The following is a 20,767-nucleotide window of genomic DNA, read 5'->3' on the forward strand; positions in this document are numbered from 1 at the left end:
TTACATTATTATCTCGCAACTTCGACGACCAATTGAGCGCAAATTTTCACAGGTTTGTTATTTTGTGCAGATGTTGAGATACACCAAGTGAGAAGACTGGTCATTGACAATTACCAATAGTGTCCAGTGTCTTTCAGCTGTACACACCGTTAACAATACAGCTAAAACATTTTGCGATTTATGCCTATACAAAAAAGAAACTAACTTTATAGATCAACAAACTGAATATACAAAAATGTGATCTGCCAAACTTGTTAACGGGTAAGCAAAGTGATGGTATTAATAATCTGATAAGGAATCCAGTTAAGTTGATTGCCAAAGATAACTCATACTCAATCGTTGTTCAATATAGTCAGAATCTACATGAACTTCATAATACTGTATTAATGGTAAACACTAATCACTTAAGAACTGCATTGTCAGATTATGATCACAACAATAGTTCAGCGTTCCTCGGTTAGTTTTATTTATTGGGCCTTGATGCCACTAGAATGTTTTAGGTTTGTGTTTGGCCACTGACATTAGCTGGCACCTTCAGTGACATAACAAAAATGTTGGCACGATCCATTTATGAGCCCCATGTGACTGCTATGAAACTCATCGCTTTGTCCCCTGAGTTAACAGTAAAATATTAAACATTCGTAAATTTGTGTTCGGTATAGTCTCACCATGGTCGTCTTAATAAGAGGCCTATAGTTTTTAGAAAGTAAAACTAAATTCTTGACATCTAAAATGTTTCTAATCAAGACAGTTCTGATCACGTTATCCAAGACGAGATTATTCTTATTCAGTATTATTAATGACATGATGTTTGGCCCCTCTTCATAAACTGCGTCGTTGTATAACGATGGGAATAACAAGTCTGACAACAATGCCATTTTCAGAGTAAGTAAAAGGGTATTAGCCCTACGGGTCTCTCCCGATCGCTGTAGTAAATGTGAACTGGACGTGAGTGCAACCAGCCCCCCTTCTTTTTGCAGGAAGCGGCAAAGGATCCGCAGAGATTCGCTGAGGGAAGTCATTCAGATAAATCTGGCATAGCAAGCAGCCGGATAGACTAAAACATTTTAAACACAACCGTAAAATGCTCTCGATTTTACCTGAAACTTAATACATCCGTGCAGTTTGTGTTGCCTTGTGTTGCCTTTATCTGTATTCGCCGAACGTGTTCAAGGTGAGGTAGACTTTGAGCTTCTGTAATATTCAAGGATTTATAGTACTTCAAAACGTCATAAAGGCGAAGAAAGGTGATTCAATAATCCGAATTCTAGAGATAAACTTTTATACCCCAATAATGTATAATAGGGTTTATACGCCACTTCATTTTCAAACCTAAATGTATAGGTTCATTTCATTTCTGAACAAAACATTTTGTCAATTTTAAGAAAACCATGGAGGCATGCAATGGTCACTTTGATCATGGGTTTGTTTATATACTGTAAGCTGTAGCTCCACTGTCACAGAGGATTCCACCCCTGTGATTATGACCATGGTTGATTATGTGTCTCCCCATCACCTCCATTTCGTATGAAATCGCCCTCTTTTACTCAAATTCCTCCAGCCAAGAACACAGTCACAGTCGGCCCTGGTCCATCCAGGATCGGCTTGGGCAGATTCTTGACCAGGAAGTACGTCATGCGTGTGTGTGGTGGAGACTGTGGTGCATGATGGGACTGAGCACATACCAATGAGCGTGCTTGTTATGTTTGTCTTTGGTTAAAGACAGTGGACACTATTGGTCATTGTCAAATACCAGTCTTCTCACTTGGTGTATCTCAACATATGCATGAAATAACAAACCTGTAAAAATTTGAGCACAATTAGTCGTCGAAGTTGCGAGATATTAATGAAATAAAAACACCCTTGTCACACGAAGTAATGTGTGCTTTATTTGAGGTCTCGAAATTAAATTTGTGGAAAAATATTTCTTTCTCGAAAAAGATGTCACTTCAGAGGGAGCCGTTTCTCACAATGTTTTATACCATCAACCTCTCCCCTTTACTCATTACAAAGTAAAGTTTTATGCTATAATTATTTTGAATAGTTACCATTAATGTCCACTGCCTGATGGGGACGAGCGAAAGTCCCTTTTCGAAACCACGGCTTCGGATCCAGATTCGGCTCAGGCTAGCTTGGCCCAGACAAGAGCGGAGTCTGAAGCCGTGGGTTCGGAAAGGGGCAGGGCGGGGGTTAAAATCCCCCGACACTGTTACCATGATGCAGTGAATTAATCCACTCGAAGGGTACGTTATAGCGCCCTCAAGTTGTTGGTAACACTTCAAAGACTGATCGATATAAACCTTGTTGTCAACTTTTTGTACACTTTGTTGGGATTTCCGTTACTATACAAAAACGAGACTGAGGATCCTTCGAGAACTACTCTAGGGATCGTTGTGCTGAGGTTCTGTGAGTTCAAGAAAGTGGACACTATTGGTAATTGTCGAAGACAAGTCTTCACACTTGGTGTATCTCAACATGTGCATAAAATAACAGACCTGTGAAAATTTGAGCTCAATCGGTCGTCGAAGTTGCGAGAGAATAATGAAAGCACACGAAGTTCTGTGGTTTTAGATGCTTGATTACGAGACCTCAAATTCTAAATCCGAGGTCTCGAAATCAAATTCGTGAAAAAGTACTTATTTCTCGAAGCTACATTACTTCAGAGGGAGCCGTTTCTCAGAATGTTTTATACTGTCAACCTCTCCCCGTTACTCGTAATCAAATATGGTTTTATAATAATAGTTACTTTGAGGTTACCAAAAGTGTCCACTGCCTTTATCATACGGAAGGGGTTACTACGCTGACGTATTCTTTCTTCTTCTTCAAGCACCAAGTGCAATATTACGAAGTGTGATCAGGTCTTTTCAATGTCGCCCTCTCAGTTTGAAGTTTGCCAACTGTCTCACGCAGTGTCGTGTCGCGATATTTCTTCCAAGAAAGCTCTTTTTGAAAGTTTTCTTGTAGTTCTTCTACGCTGCCGTATGGCGTTACCTACATGCATAAACATCAACAATATACAATTTAGACAATTTTACGTAAATAATAATAACGGGTAAATGAATTTATTCCAAAGTTCACCCATCGTAAAGTTCCAGAATAATATTGTCAAAACGAAACAGGCCTGTATCAATCTATCTGTAGGCCTACAGATTTCCATAACGTTTATTCAACGCACATTACTCACCAACAGTCTGGTTCGGTGAATAAGATGCTCTGGTGCATTCTCAAGAAAGAAATGTTTGGAAAGAACCACACATTCTGCTCCGTTACTAACAAGACTGACGCTTGGTTGCTCACTAAACATCAACTCAGCCAATCCCTATTATTGAAAACATATCAGCATAATGTTAAATTTCAGATTGTTGATTTCTTTGTAAATGTTCTAAGATGTAAGTGGTTAATTAATTAATTTGAGTCATTTTACTTTTTAAAAAGGTTGATTTTAAGAAGTGTTTCTTGAGAAAAATTTCCATCTTAAAGGTACTGGACACTATTGGTAATTACTAAAAAATAACTGTTAGCATAAAAACTTACTTGTTTGGGATCAACGGAAAGATGTTGATAGAATAAAACATTGTGAGAAACGGCTCGAACTGAAGTAACGTAGTTTTCGAGAAACAAGTAATTTTCCACTAAAGTATTTGAATTTGATTTCGAGACCTCAGAATTAGATTTTGAATTTCCGAAATCAAGCATCTGAAAGCACACAACTTCGGTTGATAAGGCATTTTTTCTTCCATTATTGGGTGCGTTCGATTAGTTTCCCTGGGTCGACCCCGCGGATCCCCTGACAAGATCTAATCGAACGAACACACTCCCAATGTCCCCATGTTGCCATGCACATCGGGTCACCCCAAGTGACCCACTCTACAAGCAGGGCACTGGGGGCCGACCCGGGTACCTCTGAAATGACGTCAAAGCTATTCGAACGTCCGGGGGCAGCCGGGGAAGACCAAGAGAAGCTAAACGAACGCACCCATTATCTCGCAAAATTCGATTACCAATATCGAGTTCAACATACATATGTTGAACTCGATATTAAGTTTCCAGTCCAGTCTCCCTTAGGAAGACACATGTATTTTCCCCCGATATTGTCTCACACTCGAGCCTTGATATAACTTAATTAAACTTAGCCTTAAAATGTGTCAATTAACTCAGCGACAAATTAAGGGATCTTATTGTAATCGACCGATTTAATGTACTCACGAATGCTCCTCCCTTTACAAGTAATCGGACGCAGATGTAAACAACATCATTATCGTTGTCTTCTAAGGTATTCGTTTTAACCTGAAAATGAGAGAGTTTTTGAAAATGATATGACTGTGAATGAAAGATTGATTCAACACAACGCAGCAAGACAATCCATTTGTGTGTAATTTTACAAGTCCCGTACACAGTTTCCCCCGCAATTTAAATAAGGAAAGAAAAGGGTAGCGACGAGTTCTTAAACTGCCGTTTAAAACCGGCAGGGCCGTGCTTCCGTGCGCGTAGTATGTACCCTCGTATTCATAGGCAAAAATAACACGGCGAGATCGCCCCTGGAAACCCCTGGAAACGAGGTTGTGGGCTAACCCGCACAAACGTATCCGAAAACAACCGGTTATAAATAGCTCCAGCTTGTCATTATAAAGAAACAACCCCACGTGACGTGTTAATAGGAATAGCAACATTGTCTGAGGTATCTATGAATGTTTAATTAGACATAATAAATTTTCTTGGTGGAGAGCGCGTCACGTGGAGGTGTTCATACGGTTGATAAAGACCAGCTGGAGGTGTTTATAACCGGTGTGTTCAGATACATTTAGATGCATACTAATACGCGCAAGAATGCGTACCCAAAATAAACTGTCTCTGTCAGAAACACACGTACAGAGCTCAAGGACGTCGGAAAACGGATAAGTTTTTACAGAGTTTCATACTTCATTTACGCCTTTTAATCAAAAAGGCATTTATGACTGGGAATAAAAGAGTAGTGACTTGTTCTTTTGCCGCTTCAAAACCTGGCAGGGTCGGGGCCGTGCGTTTATTGCACGGCCTCGACCCTGCCGGTTTTAAACGACAGTTGAAGAAATCGTCTTTACCCTTTTATTCCCTTATTAATTACCTTCTGACTTTGAGCATTCAGATCATCTGCAAATGTGCGGCGTGGTCCAAAGACAGCTTGTTGTGGTTCTTCTGCAAACAATAAAAGAAACGCATCAGCAGTAGTTCAGTTGCGTAACCAGAAGAGGCGGGGTCTGGAGCCCCCCCCCCCACCCGAATTGAACAGTTTATTAATTTAATGGTTCGATACATTAAACTCTCTCTCTTTACCCAGTTGCCCCTAAAATTTAAATTTAATTGAAAAATAATTGTTATAACATTATTTAATTATTAAATTAACATTATTAAATTAAAAAGAGAATCTTTCAAAATACATGCTTTTTAAGAATTGTTTAAAAATTCATTTAGGGGACAACTTTGGGCCAGCAATATTGACATTATCTTCTCTTTGTTTGGGGGGGGGGGGGCGGGGGGGGGGGCGGCGCGGTGGCAAACCACATCGTTATTAGTGATGTCCCCATTAGTTGAAAAAAGCAAACATTGGTAAACGTACCATTGTCGTTGTTATCCAAGTTGACTTCCTAAAAATAAATCGAAAGTAGAAAAAGAAAACTACTAACGCATATTTTCAACTATTTATAAGTTTATTTGTGAATTAAAAGCTGCTGTTTTCATTGGATTAATTTTTGGGTTATTTGAAAGTGTTTCTGTCTAATTTAAGATCAAGTTATGATATTCATTTTTAAACTGTCAGCAGTGCATTAAAGGAACACGTGGCCTTGGATCGGACGAGTTGGTCTATAAAAAAGCGTTTGAAACCGTTTGTTATGAATTGTATATGGTTGGAAAGATGTTTTAAAAGTAGAATATAATGATCCACACAAGTATAACTCAAACTTGTACGGTTTTCATTTTATGTCGCGAATTAACACGGTCGGCCATTTATAGGAGTCGACTTTTTGACCGACCGTGTCAGTCGACGAGGTAAAACGAAGGCAACGTGGTCCCTTAAAGCTCAGAATAATGTCAACGACACGTTGCCAAATTCGGGACATTCACTAGCATTGCTCATTTCTTGATCACAAATAAATCAAGTGAATGGTCAAGATAGGCAAAGTAATTTACACAATAATAACTTTGTATCTACCTCATTTCTCGAATCTTCGTGTTCCTCCGTCTTTCCACTGTCTTCATCCCCCTCCTCTTCATGTATTGTTAATCCAGAGGCTTCAATAATCCTCCTTAGCTCCTTGCTTTCCATCTTAGTTGTCTCCATGTCTAGCTTACTATGTTCACCGTGACCAGCTGGTGATACTAGAGGTAAATCCATACCGCGGTGAAACAACGATGGCCTTGTTCTTTGCAAGAGGCGAACCTTGTTACGAAGAAATGAGTTTTCTTTTTTGATGAGTCTTGCCTCGTGACGTGAAGGCGGCAGACGACAGACGAGGTTGGGGTGCTTCGAACCCATGGTTCTCTTCCCTTCTGTAGGGTAGGGTCATATTATATAAGTTAATGAACAATATTGTGGAGTGACATCGAAAATTGATACCCCAATTCCGATACCCCTATGTTCCGACACACATATGTTCCGATACCCTTACGTTCCTAAACCCCTATGTTCCGACACTCCTGTGCTCCAATACCCCTATGTTCCGCACCCCTATGTTCCGACATCCCTATGTTCCGACACTCATGTATCGATACCCTGACGTTCCTAAACCCCTATGTTCCGATACCCTTGTGTTCCGATACCCCTATATCCCGCTACCCCTATGTTCCGACACCCCTATGTTCCGACACTTGTGTTCCGATACCACAATGTTCCAACACTCATCATATGTCCCGATACCTTTATGTTCCGGTACTCCTATGGTCTGCCACCCCTATGTTCTGATACCCCTTTGTTCCTTCAGAAGGGTCTTCTATGGGGGTCCATACTGAACAAACTTTTATTGGCCCCCTCCAACTCCATCACCATGTGTTTTGTGGTTTTAAGTTGTTGCTTTCTGTTATAATACGACTGCCTTTGCTTCTAGATGTTTGTTTTACGGGTGTTTTAGGCCTTCTTCATTGTATTAACATTTTCCAATAACATTGCAAGTGAATTGATATCGATCTTCCAGTCACAGGGTGTGCAACAGAACAAATAATGTGTGTTATATATCTGTGGTGAACTCCCAAACTTAATTGACCCACGACGGACGCAGAAAACATCGTGCACTACGCTCACCTTCAATAAACTTACCTTTCTTTATTGTATTCGTTGATGTTTTTTCGGTTGGTTTCCCTTGTTTAAGCTTTATTATAACAGAACAGCTACCCTGTTAAAAATGTAACAATAAACTTGTTATAAGCTGAATTACTCGTGTTTTATTTAGTACCCTTTTCCCACTGAATTTCAGTTTAGTTCAATTTCCAAAACTTAATGACCCTAGAGAGCTGTTGATACTTAAAGTACATGTATTAGGAACGACCAGTTTGTTTAGAGAATGGGGTAATTTTCACACCTATCTGAAATCACACAATTTTATGCAATAATGATGTTTATTCACGTTTACTCTTATTCTTCTTGCAACTTTGATGACCAATTTACCCAATGCTCACAGGTTTGTTATTTTGTGCATAATGTTGTTCTATACACCAAATAAGGATACAGCCGTCGATTTCACAAAGTCTTATGCTACTCTCACACTTGGGCGAATCTTGCGAATATGGATACTTAAAATTCGCGGTGAATTCGCCGAAAATTTGCGAATTGATATAGTGAATATGTTCACTTTCGCCCTCGGTCACCCTTCGACCTGTCCGTACCAGTGTGTTACACATTTTTACGAATGCTTAACAATGCTAGCCAATGATTGCAGATGCCTTACAATAGCTTAGGAAAGTTGCCAACGCTTACGCACGCTTACCAACGTAACTAATGGCTACCAATGCTTACGAAAATCTACGGCGAATGACTGTCTTCGCAACATTCGCTAAAATTAAACAGCGCTTCCTAATGCTGTTTCACACTGTTGCGCATAATATTAAAGTGAATGTGCTTACGAATGAAAATGTTTGACAATCGCTCATACTTCATAACATTCGCCGTGTCTTCGTAAGCGTTCGTGACAAATTCGGAGCGGTTACCCGTCACACCCCATCTCCTTACGAAGATCGGTCAATTTACGAAGATCGGTCAATTTACAAACCGGTTTGTTAATCTTAGCGAATGTTGCGAAGACGGTCATTCGACTCGACATTCGTAAGCCATTGGACCTTTTCGGTTCACAGATTTACACATAACTTACAGGGTTTACAGAAGGCAATGGTGAAATACTTCTCTTGAAATATTATTGCATGAAATGCTTTACTTTTTGAGAAAACAGCAAAACAGTATAAATTCTCGTTAACGAGGAATACGGATTTATTTTAAACACATGTCATGACACGGCAAAACGCGCGGAAACAAGGGTTGTTCCGTTGTTTTCTCCCGACTCCGAGGACCGATTGAGCTTAAATTTTCACAGTTTGTTATTTGATGTAGAGTTTGTGGTAAACGAAGTGTGGGACTTGGACAATACTAATACCGAAAGTGTATAATGGCTTTAACGTCTGTAAAGCATGCGTAAGCGTTGGCAACGTTCGTAAATGCACTTGTAAAGCCCGGTTCATACTTCCTGCCAATGCTTCGTGCGATGCTAATGTCATTGCATCACAAAGGGAAACGGAGCGCGTACCGATTGTTGCGTCACCAATATTCGCTCCGCATTCGCCTTCGCAGGAAGTTTGAACCGGGCTTTAGGCGTTTGTAACCTTCGCGGGTCCCCTTTCTTACAAATTTGGTGTTGCTGTTTGTCGCACTTGGTTCTTTACTCAACTATGGTGTCGTATGTCGTATGGATATAATACAGAAAAAGACCTGATAAAAATTGTGTACACTTTTGCCCACCAAATCGAAAAACACAATTGAATATCAACCACCCTCGTGTGGAAATACCCAAATTTTGAACCACCGCGAGTGCCCGGAAAGTCAAAAAAATACATATATATTATGCCATGATGTTTCAGTGAAACACCACAAGCAGTAAATGAAAACGTGTATATTCACAATTCTTCACAATGATTCAACTTTACACGAAGGCAATGGTGCAGAGCGGCGGTACCACGGGTTCTGTACAAAGAGATTTAACCCTGCTCGTTAATCGGCCGTCCAGCTGATGTCTCCTATCTTTTTCCACTGGTCAGAGAGGGGCATTGTCAGAGTATTCTTTTGTTACTCTGCGGTTTTGCGGGTCGTTGGAGCTCCTTCTCTTTTTTTCCTCCATGGTCAAACGAACAAGTGGCCGGAGCAAGATTCGCCCCGGTATTTATAGCAATCGCGGCCGCGTAATCCATTGTTCGGAAATTAGTCAGAAAATGGCAAGACATTGGCAACGATGGTAAGACATTCGAAACGTTCCTAAGAGCGTTAATAACGTTTTTAAGCCCTTTCGTAAGCATTCGCAGGCATTCGCAAGCATTCGTAACATTTGCTAGCAAACGCTTCATTTGTTTGAAATCGTTGGGAAGCTCAGTCGGGACGTGCGAACGTTCGTTGCATGTTTGTAAGGCAGTGGCTAGCATTGTCAAGCGTTGGTAAGCATTCGTCATATATTGTTAAGGAGAGGTCGAGGGACGACCGAGGGGTGACCAAGATGAAAATATTCACATATTCATTGTTGTTTGGCGAATTCACCGCGAATGTAAACATTTTTATTCGCAAGAATGTATTCATAATCGCAAGAATATTCGCCACATTTTGATTGAGTGATCTTCGAAAAGAGGTGGAGAATGACTAGTAAACGTTCCGAAATTGTTACCAAGGCTTATGAAACACGGCAAATGTTGCGAAGTTTGAGCGATTATCAAATAATTCAATTCGTAAGCCCATTCTCTAGCATATTTTCCCTAGTGTGAGAGTAGCATTAGGACGGGTCCCATCTGCACTGTTGCATGCAGACCTTAAGATTAATCCTAAGAAGTTAGGACGAGTTACTCGTCCTAACTCGAGATAAGACGAGTCTTAACTCTTGTGAAATCGACCCCAGGTCTTTGACAATTACCAATACTATAACAATCCTTAAGATCAACCTACCGTTTTGACAATATAGATCCAATCTGAACACTTACTATCCCTGACTAGCACTGCGCCTCTTCTGCAAAGATATCACATAATAGTTATTTTGTCGTTTCAAAAGAACTTTTTAAAAATAGAATTGATTGTTCTAGACTCGAGAAACTCCTTTTAACCAATAAATAAATATGATTAACGTAAACATGTATTGTGGTTTCATTATCTTTTCAGATAAAACAAGTAACGACTCGGCACTAATTATTAAGTCAATTTCAAATTTGCAAATACCTGAAAAAATTGAAGACGCATTGTTTTGGATGTAGATCAAGTAGCTCGATTGGCCAACCCTTTAGGAAGTCGATACTCCTATAAACATACAAGACGAAAAGGCATTATCGAATACAACTTTCGTATCAAGGGAAAAGTTCGTATTCACTTGATTACAATACTTATTATAACTTCTCACCTTATAAATGCAATGTGGTCTGAATCAGTGAGTCTTTTTACTCCGCCTGACATAAAAATCTTCATAAAGTCCTAAAAGATAAAAGTAAGACGGTTAAATATCACAGAGCTCGTCCAAAAGATGCCGACGTTCAAGCGTTTAAAGGAACACTTGCCTTGGATCGGTCGAGTTGGTCTTTAAACGGCGTTGTAACCGTTTGTTATAAACTGCATATGGGTAGAAAGATGATGTAAAAGTAGAAAACAATGATCTATACAAATATTCCTCGAAGTTGCGTGGTTTTCTTTTTACCTCGTCGACTAACAAAGTCGGCCATTTATGGGAGTCAAGTTTTTGACTCCCATAAATGGCCGACCCTATAACACGGTCGGCCATTAATGGGAGTCAATGGCCGACCGTGTTAGTCGACGAGGTAAAAAGAAAACGTGCAAGTTTGAGTTAAACTTGTGTGGATCATTATATTCTACTTTTAAAACATCTTTCTAACCATTTACATTTCATATATTAACAAACGGTTTCAAATGCTTTTCACAGACCAACTCGTCCGATCCAAGGCAACGTGTTCCTGTAACATTGTAGTAAATCATCAGTAAACGAAGGCTGGTTGCCGTTGTTCATGTAAGATTGAAATGATTTGCCAATTCAACAATCAAGTGCTATATTTGTTGACCAGTGTTAGCCGTCATTGTTAGCCTGGACATGGATTATATATAAAATCGTACATCGAATGGTATTACGATTGTTTAAATGTTGACGGAATTATTTCCGACCAGCACAAGATGCCACATAAATCGGAACGTACTCATTTATCATCAATACCTGATCACATTAGGTTTGTTCATACCTCAATAGATATAACTAGAAGTTCCAGGTCTTCACGGGATGTAACTGTTGAGGTTCGTTTACTTTGGTTCAATATAGCGAGTTCCTTCAAAGTAAACAGACGGGCAAATGGGGGTTAATATCATGTTACAGTGACCTATAACGCTTACAATAATAATCCATGTACGTAGGCCTACTTTGTGTTTAAATGCACTCGATACTATTAGTAATTACTCAAAATAACAGTAACCATAAAAACTTAGTTGTTAACGAGCAATGTGAGCTATTGATAGGTTTAACCATTGTGAGAAACAGCTCCCTCTAAAATAACGTAGTCTTTGAGAAAGAAGTAACTTCTCACTAAAATATTTGAACTGAATTCGAGACTATTATTTTTGTTTTACCCATACACCGATTTGTGTTAGCACTGTATACTCAGTACTTTCCCGAGTCATGTGAAAAAATATCACAGACGTGTTACTCGGGTGGGATTCGAACCCACGACCCTTGCAATTCTAGAGCAGTGTCTTACCAACTAGACTACCGAGGTTGCCCGGTAGTTAGATGCAGTTCGATTCCTATGTTTTGGCAGCGGGTACCGCAACGATATAAGAGATGTTAAAGTTGCATCGGGGATAAAGAATATTAATTTTGGTTTTACCCATACCGATGTGTGTTAGCACTGTATACGAGCGATGAGGTCTCGAGTTCAAGCATCTGAAAGCACAAAACTTGTGCGACAAGGGTAGTCTTTGTTCCACTATTCTCTCGCAACTTCGACGATCAACTGAGTCCAAATTTTCATAGGTTTGTTATTTTATGCATTATGTTTAGATTCATCAAGTGAGAAAAGGGTGTCCAGACCATTAAATGCCTGAACACCTTAAAATGTGCATTGTAAGTGGTCCTAGCGTGATTAGGCCTACTATTATTGAATTTTCTTTTACTAGGCTAGGAATTCAAATTAGCATCAATATCTCTTTAGTCGTATACGCATAATATATGCCTAAATCGTATCTATATTAGTATTTTACCAAGAGAGGTTTAGCTACACGTTACGCGAGAAAAAACGTGAACGCGAATGTCAACAAATTGTGTCGTTTCTAGGTTAAGTCACCACTTTGGGCTTATTTCATGTTCACGTATGTCGTCTGCACGTAAGTACCTGACGTGAAAAATGGTAACTTTACGTATGCCTAAAACGTGAATTATTAAAACACAATTTTATGTTCACGTTCACGTTTTTGCACGCGTAACGTGCAGTTAAACCTCCCTAGTGTGTATATAAAAAGCAAAGCTGCCTTACTCTTGAAAACTCCTGTCGATATTGTTTGAGGAGAGTTCATAAGTTTTCAACACATCATGTACTTACACCAAAACTGTCTCCTCTCTTTAAAATGGCGACAGTGCGTTGTGTTAATCGACCTGGTTCCAGCACAGTCACTACAACTAAACACAGAGAGTAAGAAGTGCAACAAATCAACTACAGAAAAGTATGGCTCAAGAACTGTAACAAAAGCACCCTGATGGAAGTGATAAAGACAAATTCCGAGAGAGAGAGAAAAAAAACTAACATTTAAAAGTCATAATCATTACTTTATGTCATAGTTATGACTTAGTACAAGCGCCATGCGGAACTTTAGCTTAGGCCTATATTTGAAAATCATGACTTCATGCCATTCATAACTATGACGTGCCTATTATGATAATATCAAGTATTAAACCACACAAGAGAAACTGACTAGGTTAGTTTTAAAAAGTTTGGGTTTGAACAAAGAAAAGTTGACCGGAGCGGACTTGAACCAACGACCTCCCGAAACGTACCGGCGCTCTACCATGTTGGCCGGCTCTCTTCTATTAGTGTTAGTCAATATCTTTGATTGGGGGTACCAGTCAGAAGCCATGTACGCTGTCGTGTAGCCATTGCCCCACCCAATTACGATACAACCTGCGAAGCGGCAGCCAGATATCGCCTTAAGGAAATTCTACTTTTTGATAATACATATAGTACAAGGGAAACTGAATGGGTTTTAAATAGCTTAGGTTGGAACAAAGAAAGCCTGACTGGAGCGGGGTTTGAACCAACAACCTCCAGATGATCCCAAGTAGTATTATATATATCGTATGAGTATAAGCCCCTATACCTGATCCCGAGAAGACGAAGTAAAAACATCGTGGGTTGTGTCCTTCTCTAACAATGACGCGGTTGTGTCCATACGACTCATACCAGCAAACCTTGGCTAGACGCTTCTGCATATTGACAGGGTAACCAGCGATATCCTTCAATCCACGCAAAGCTATTTGCACCTGAGAGTCAATCAACATCAACATTATATACAATATCAATAACCATAACATTGCATTGATATAAACAGCTTTCATATGAAAACGAAATGCTCTTGCAAAAAAGAAAAAGAAAAAACAAACATATGACAGAAGACACAGAAATTGTTTTCCTGGATAGATGTAATTTAATTTTACGTGTGCGCATTGACCACCTTCTTACATAATACAGTTCCTGTGTTGTACGTTCCTCCGCTGGAGTTCGCAGAATTCGTTTCGCCTCCAACGACAACAGCTTCTACAGAAAATAATAGCAGAGTCCCACATTATGAATGATTGGCACATTTTACTCGTCTGAAGTTTTACATCGTTTTAAAATATTAAAGTTTGGTGGCCCTGAAGGGACATGGAACATTTTGTTTTATATTGACGTCAATATTCATGGATTTTGCCCTAAATCGAAAACATTCACGTAAATATTTGCGGTTTGTGACCGAACGCAAATATATTTACGCAAGTATTCACGTCAATATTCACGATTTCTTGCCCAAATTGAAAATTAATATTCACGTAAATATTTGCGATTTGTGCCCAGAAAACGAGAATATTGACGTACAAATTTACGTAAATATTAACGGTTTGTGCCCCAATTCGCAAATATTCACGTAAATGTTTAAATATAAATTTCAGATGCAAATAATAATTGCAATGATACAAGTAAAACATGTTTCTCGATTTCCCATCCAAACATCCCCGGGTCAAAAGTTAACCAGACTCTGGGTTCATAAGGGCCGGACCACATTGGACCAGGAATTCAGGTCAAATCATGACCCAGGAATGTAGAGAGTGCACGTCACCTGTTTCTTGGCTCTGAATTGAGTGACGTCAAACACCATTTCATGCCTTGCAGTAGGCCTATTGGTTGATACTTGGGCGAATGAAAGATCTGCATCGTCACTGAGAAACAAAACAAAAAGCAATTAAAGACAGTGTACACTATTGGTAATTGTCAAAGATCAGTCTTCACAGTTGGTTTACCTCTGAAGTGACCTAGTTTTGGAGAAAGGAGTAATTTTCCACGAATTTGATTTTAAGACCCCAAGTTTAGAACTTGAGGTCTCGAAATCAACCATCTAAACGCACACAACTTCGTGTGACAAGGGCGTGTTTTCTTTCATAGTTATCTTGCAACTCCGACGACCGATCGAGCTCAAATTTTCACAGGTTTGTTATTTTATGCATACGTTGAGATACACCAACTGTGAAGGCTAGTCTTTGACAATTACCAATAGTGTCCACTGCCTTTAATGTATACTAGCGGGATGCCGCGCTTCGCGCCGCACCCCGCTAGATGATGAAAATCCTTTTCACAAATATTTCGAAATGTAATGTGGGTGAGGGTGTTATACGCCTCTCATAATAAATATGCACGGCGTCATAATTCTAACCCAAAATGGAGCTATTTCGCACGTCCGCCACTACTTGCAGTGGCTGCGCCCACCTCATTTTGGGTTAGACGACGTACCTTATGCATACTTCTAGGAACTATAAGGCTCCCCCGTGAGCCTTATAGGGGTCTTATAGTCTGGTAACAACATCGACTAGTGGTTGACACACCGTCGCTGCCCAAACTTTCTCCAATCAGATGACTTGTAAGTGGGTCAGGGTTTTGTAGACTTGCAACCCGACGTCTGAAACCACACAAACGTATTGAGTTCCACACACTTAACCGTGTTGATTTCCACAAGGATGCCATGCCTCTGGACCTTCTAATTTTCAATCCAAGATGGCGCGGGTTACGCTTTTATTAGTATAGATACTCAATGTTTATATAAAGAATAATACCAAAACATATTTCACAATTTTAATTAACAGATAGATTACCAGAGCTTTCCAGATTATGCACGCATCATACTCAGCATGTGGACAATCTCTAGTACGATTTTATGCACATCCATTTACTGATATAGGCATTATGATTTCAGCGTAAAAAACTTTCCGAAAAGTGTATTGCCTTTCATACGGTTTCAACATTTTGAGCCGCCCATAGTCGACCCAAAAACTTTGGGCCAAAACATTTGATCTATTATTTTGTTACATTGCGAAACACATAAATGACGTGTGGGGGAATGGCTCATGGTTAAATTAGTTTTCGGGTTGTTTTTTAGAAATTTTTACTGTGTAGGCCTATACTTAAAGGCAGTGGGCACTATTGGTGATTACTCAAAATAGTTATCAGCATAAAACCTCTCCTGGTAGTGAGTAATGGGGAAAGGTTGATAGTATAAAAAATGTAAGAAAAGGCTCCCTCTGAAGTGCCGTAGTTATCGAGTAAGAAGTAATTTCCACAAATTTGATTTCGAGACCTCAAGTTTAGAATTTGAGGTCTCGAAATCAAGCATCTGAAAGCACACAGCTTCGTGTGACGAGAGTGTTGTTTTTTATCTCGCAACTCCGATGATCAATCAAGTTCAAATTTTATGCATATGTTGAGATACACCGAGTGAGAAGACTGGTCTTTGACAATTACCAATAGTGTCCACTGTCTTTAATCAGAATAGAATCTCACTTTGAGATCATTTTCTGAAAACTAAATGCTTTTATTTACAGAGCTGTTTTAAGTACGGCCCTTTTGGTGGTAGTCAGAGCAATAGGGGACTATCGGACTGTTTCAAGCAGTCGGATTTGCTGGATAATGTGACAGGTGGAATTGGGCCAGGCATGGAGCGACCGCCATTCACTCATTGCGAGATCCTTGCTACATAATAGGCATCACATGGAGTTGTTCAGAACTTTAAATGGCAACATTTCCGCTCCTGTGAATTTGTATAAATACTGAAACTAACTCCATACACTGACCTGACTTCAATAAAGTGCATCTTACACACGCGCCGGACTAGAATTGCAAGCCATGCAACGCGACGAAACTTCTGGTATAGTATTTTCTATAAAAACAAAAGCAAAAGGAAAAGGAATACATTTTAAAGATGATTAATGAAGTAACTGAAGCAAGCATTGTACTAATTCAACTCGTGCTGCACTGTCCTGTCTATTTATCACAAAGAATTTAGTGTGGATTGAAACAATACGTATGTGGCCTTATGGGTATCGACTGTTATGTATAAATACTGGTATCAACGATAACAAGACATAAGTGTATTTAGAGGGCCAGGGGAAACAACAAACAAACAAACAAACTAGGAGTGCGTTCGTTTAGCTTCCCTGGGGGACCCCGGTGTGTGGCGCTTTTTTTCCAGGACGCGAGTGTGCAGATATTTACCCACCTTCGTCCTGGAAAAAAAAACCACCGGGGTCGACCCAGGGAAGCTAAACGAACGCACTCTAACAAACGTCCCCCAAAGCACCTTTGCAAACATCCCCCAACAAATAGCATTTTAGTTTGATGTCAACTCATTATTTGTTTCCTTTCCAATCCCCAATACAAAGCAGTTAAAGGAACACGTTGCCTTGGATCGGACGAGTTGGTCTATAAAAAGCGTTTGAAACCGTTTGTTATGAAATGTATATGGTTAGAAAGATGTTTTAAAAGTAGAAAATAATGATCCACACAAGATCTCTCAAAATTGCACGGTTTTCTTTTTACGTCGCGAACTATCACGGTCGGCCATTTATGGGGGTCAAAATTTTGACTCCCATAAATGGCCGACCGTGTTATTGGACGAGGTAAAAAGAAAACCACGCAATTTCGAGGCATATTTGTGTAGAACATTGTATTCTACTTTTACATCATCTTTCTAACCATATGCATTTTATAATAAACGGTCACAAAACGCTTTTCAAAGACCAACTCGACCGATCCAAGGCAACGTGTTCCTTTAAGGGGAGTAAACCGGGCTTGGATAAAGTAAACCTGGCGTAGACTCGGAATAACACAAATCTCCCGCCCACTTTCTTTACCGCCATCCAAGCACCCCATTCTCTTCGAATTCCTTTTGACCAGGAATATTTGATCGCAGAAAACTAATAACATTGAAAAAAATTTATTCATCTTTGAACAATTATAATATTGACCTTTCTTGCAACTCTCCAACTTCGGATCTTCCTCCTCCGAAGAATCATCTCTGCCGCTGCTAACCCTACAGCTGCTGTGGGATCAACTCTGCCTTGGGACTTATTGGCAATGTTGCCTGCCTCTTGCAAAGCAACATCAGGGATGGGTGTTCCTTCAACTGGCCTGAGACGATTGGAAGACGATCGGGGTAAAACCTGTTGCCAACGAGATTTGACTCTGTAAGGTACGTTTGTCTTGCTACTATCTGAAGACTGCTGCCTATTGAGTGAAGAGCCTCTGGTATTGGAAGTGGCGGTAGAGAGACTTATTGGGAGAAATGAACCGACGACTCTTCGTTTTCCCTTCCTAGCTTGATTGAGAATATTAACCGTAGCTACCATGCTGTAGTAACGACTGTTTGGATCCAATGAAGAAGCCACGGAGTCGAGAGCGGGGTCCATGTCAAAGACAGCGAAGTCACTAAAAGAGCAGTCCGACCTTTTTTTTTAATGTAATGAACCATTGAAGGGCGACTTTGTGGCGAAGGTGTGTGGTCAATGTGTTCAGAGAAAGACGTCAAACCACAGCATTTTATGATACGTCCTTCGAACATTACAAACCATAAAGAGATGGTGAGATAGTAGTTAGGGTCAATACTGGTTAGGGTCGTACCATTAGATAAAGCATAATCCTTGATAAAAAGAATAGCTCCAAAATTGCCGAATACTTTTTATGAGCTCAAAGTCTGTGCACTATTATGACCCGTTTGCCTTGGGTTACATAAGATCATTTGTTATGAAGAGTCCAACTATCAAGACTTAATTGAGCAATCAATTCTGCATGGGGCAAATACGGGTTTTTTGTTTTGTTTAGGTCTTCGACGGCTATTATAGATGGGTTATTTCTTCGTGAAAGGGTTTTCTCTATTGAAATTACATTAGCACTCCCCTGAATACAATCAAGTTTGGCGTTATTTGTTTTTCCCCAAGCAGTATGTTTTGGATTCAACCTTCAGGTCTCTTTAAGACCATGCGCGCGAGTCGAGTGTGAAAGCACGGGGCCTTTTTACAACTTGTATGAAACGTGCGTTGGGCAAAGTTCTAAATGCATGGATACGTTTGGTCACAAAAACCAGTCTTCTCACTTGGTGTATCCCAACATAAGCATAATACATTTCACACTATTGAACCTCAGTAGTGCCCCCACTCATTTTTTGCAGCATCAAATTTGCTTAGAAGCAATTTCTACTTACTAGGAAATTGGGTCATGGTCACTTTATCCTATCACTGACTGGAATGGTGTTTATGTAGCCTACCGACCACCGCCAACCCCCCCCGCCCCCCCCCCCCCAAAAAAAATAATAATAATAGAAACTTCCTTTTTCTGCATCAACTATTCACTCATCTTGATGTAAAGGCAAAAAGGCTATCCCTTTTTGTAAAACTAGTTGGCATGAATCGCACAGTTTTTCAACGGGCGGTGCTAATGCGCCGGTGTATTTTCTTTTCAATTTCGCCCACCTAAAATATAATTCCTGGTTACGGACCTAATTTGACATAATTTAATGTGTAATTTCCTCGATTCCAGACTAAAAAATAAATATGAACCATCACACTTAATTCGGCCCCGAGTCAAGTCATCTATATATATATACGACTAACGTAAAAGTGCATTAGATACCTCCCTGCTCTACATTTTGTTACTCTGGTTCGAAGCGACCGACATTAACCTGTAACTTTCTGACGAAAGAAACCTTTTTTTCAACAATTGTTAACAGATAATAATATGACTACTACTAAATATGAGACGTTAAATGCAGTTTATAAACAATGTTTTCCGCTCCAAAGTTTGATAATAATAATGTCTCACATTTTTTTCACTATGCTGTATTACAGTTCAGCAAACCAAAAAGATCATCGTTTGTACGGCAGTACCATAGGTGCAATAACAGTTTGATTCTTTAAAGGAACACGTTGCCTTGGATCGGTCGAGTTGGTCTTTGAAAAGCCTTTGTAACCGTTTTTTATAAAATGCATATGGGTAGAAAGATGTTGTAAAAGTAGAATACAATAATCCACACAAACATGCCTCGAAATTGCGTGGTTTTCCTTTTACCTCGTCGACTAAACACGTCGGCCATTTATGGGGGTCAAAATTTTGACTCCCATAAATGGCCGACCATGTTAGTTCGCACAATAGAAGGAAAACCACGCAATTTCGAGGCAAACTTGTGTGGATCATTGTATTCTACTTTTAAAACATCTTTCCAACCATATGCATTTTATAAAAAACGGTTACAAACGCTTTTGTTTTGACCAACTCGTCCGATCCAAGGCAACGTGTTCCTTTAAATAATATTTATAAATTAGGTATCATGCTCTGCAAGCCAGCAGTACGACGAGAAAACGAAAATACATCGGAAGTAGGCCTTACAAATCAGTACGACCTATTGGAAAGCAACTACAACTAGCAAATATCACAGGAAAAAAACTAACTTGTAGTGGACCTCACTCTGCATTTATTATATTACCTTTAAATGCTTTATACAGGTGAATTCAAGGGGTCAAAAGGTGTCTATAAAAAGGCTTATATATCACCAGAGAGCATCTACGACCCACAAGTTGCCCGGGGCGCTAAGGCGGGCCCGGCCGGACACAATGCCAAAACCAATGACTAGCGATGTCCCCCACCCCCCCCCCCCCGACCCCCACCCCCACACGGATTTGACGCCCATGGCAGTTTGGAAGCCTAAACTCAGCATTTCTCGTAAAAAGTTGAAGCCCATAAGAGCCCCAGGTTGTGGTACATTGTTGTAACATCACAATCTACAAATTGCCCGACCCAAAAAATTGTATTATTCAAAAGAATGGTTGTGCCCATGTGCCGCGGCTAATCAGCTTTTTGTCCTATGTGCATAATGGCGCGCGCCCTCTTGAGATTTCAAATGCTTCACTTCGTGTGTGTGCGCTGCGATGCGCTTATGGCAAGCGATATGCCCAATAGTTCGATAAACAGTGTATATCGTGGCTAAACTAAGTTA

General features: G+C 40.0%; 1 protein-coding gene across 1 annotated transcript; it reads right to left on the bottom strand.

Moving 5' to 3' along the window:
• Positions 1 to 3: 3 nt before the first annotated feature.
• On the bottom strand, positions 4 to 18,228 carry LOC139954385 (uncharacterized). Its single transcript, XM_071954153.1, has 17 exons — positions 17,748 to 18,228; positions 16,575 to 16,660; positions 14,573 to 14,672; positions 13,939 to 14,013; positions 13,577 to 13,739; positions 12,805 to 12,881; positions 11,455 to 11,538; positions 10,611 to 10,681; positions 10,433 to 10,510; positions 10,166 to 10,226; positions 7,292 to 7,367; positions 6,191 to 6,528; positions 5,597 to 5,624; positions 5,105 to 5,175; positions 4,207 to 4,287; positions 3,185 to 3,319; positions 4 to 2,991 (listed from the first exon to the last, which is right to left on the bottom strand). Exons 1-17 carry the CDS (start codon positions 18,186 to 18,188, stop codon positions 2,842 to 2,844), a joined length of 2,115 nt encoding a protein of 704 aa, XP_071810254.1. The 5' UTR covers positions 18,189 to 18,228; the 3' UTR covers positions 4 to 2,841.
• Between the last annotated feature and the right edge of the window lie 2,539 nt (positions 18,229 to 20,767).

The sequence above is a fragment of the Asterias amurensis genome, chromosome 2 (genome assembly GCF_032118995.1).
Source record: "Asterias amurensis chromosome 2, ASM3211899v1".
NCBI lineage: Eukaryota > Metazoa > Echinodermata > Asteroidea > Forcipulatida > Asteriidae > Asterias > Asterias amurensis.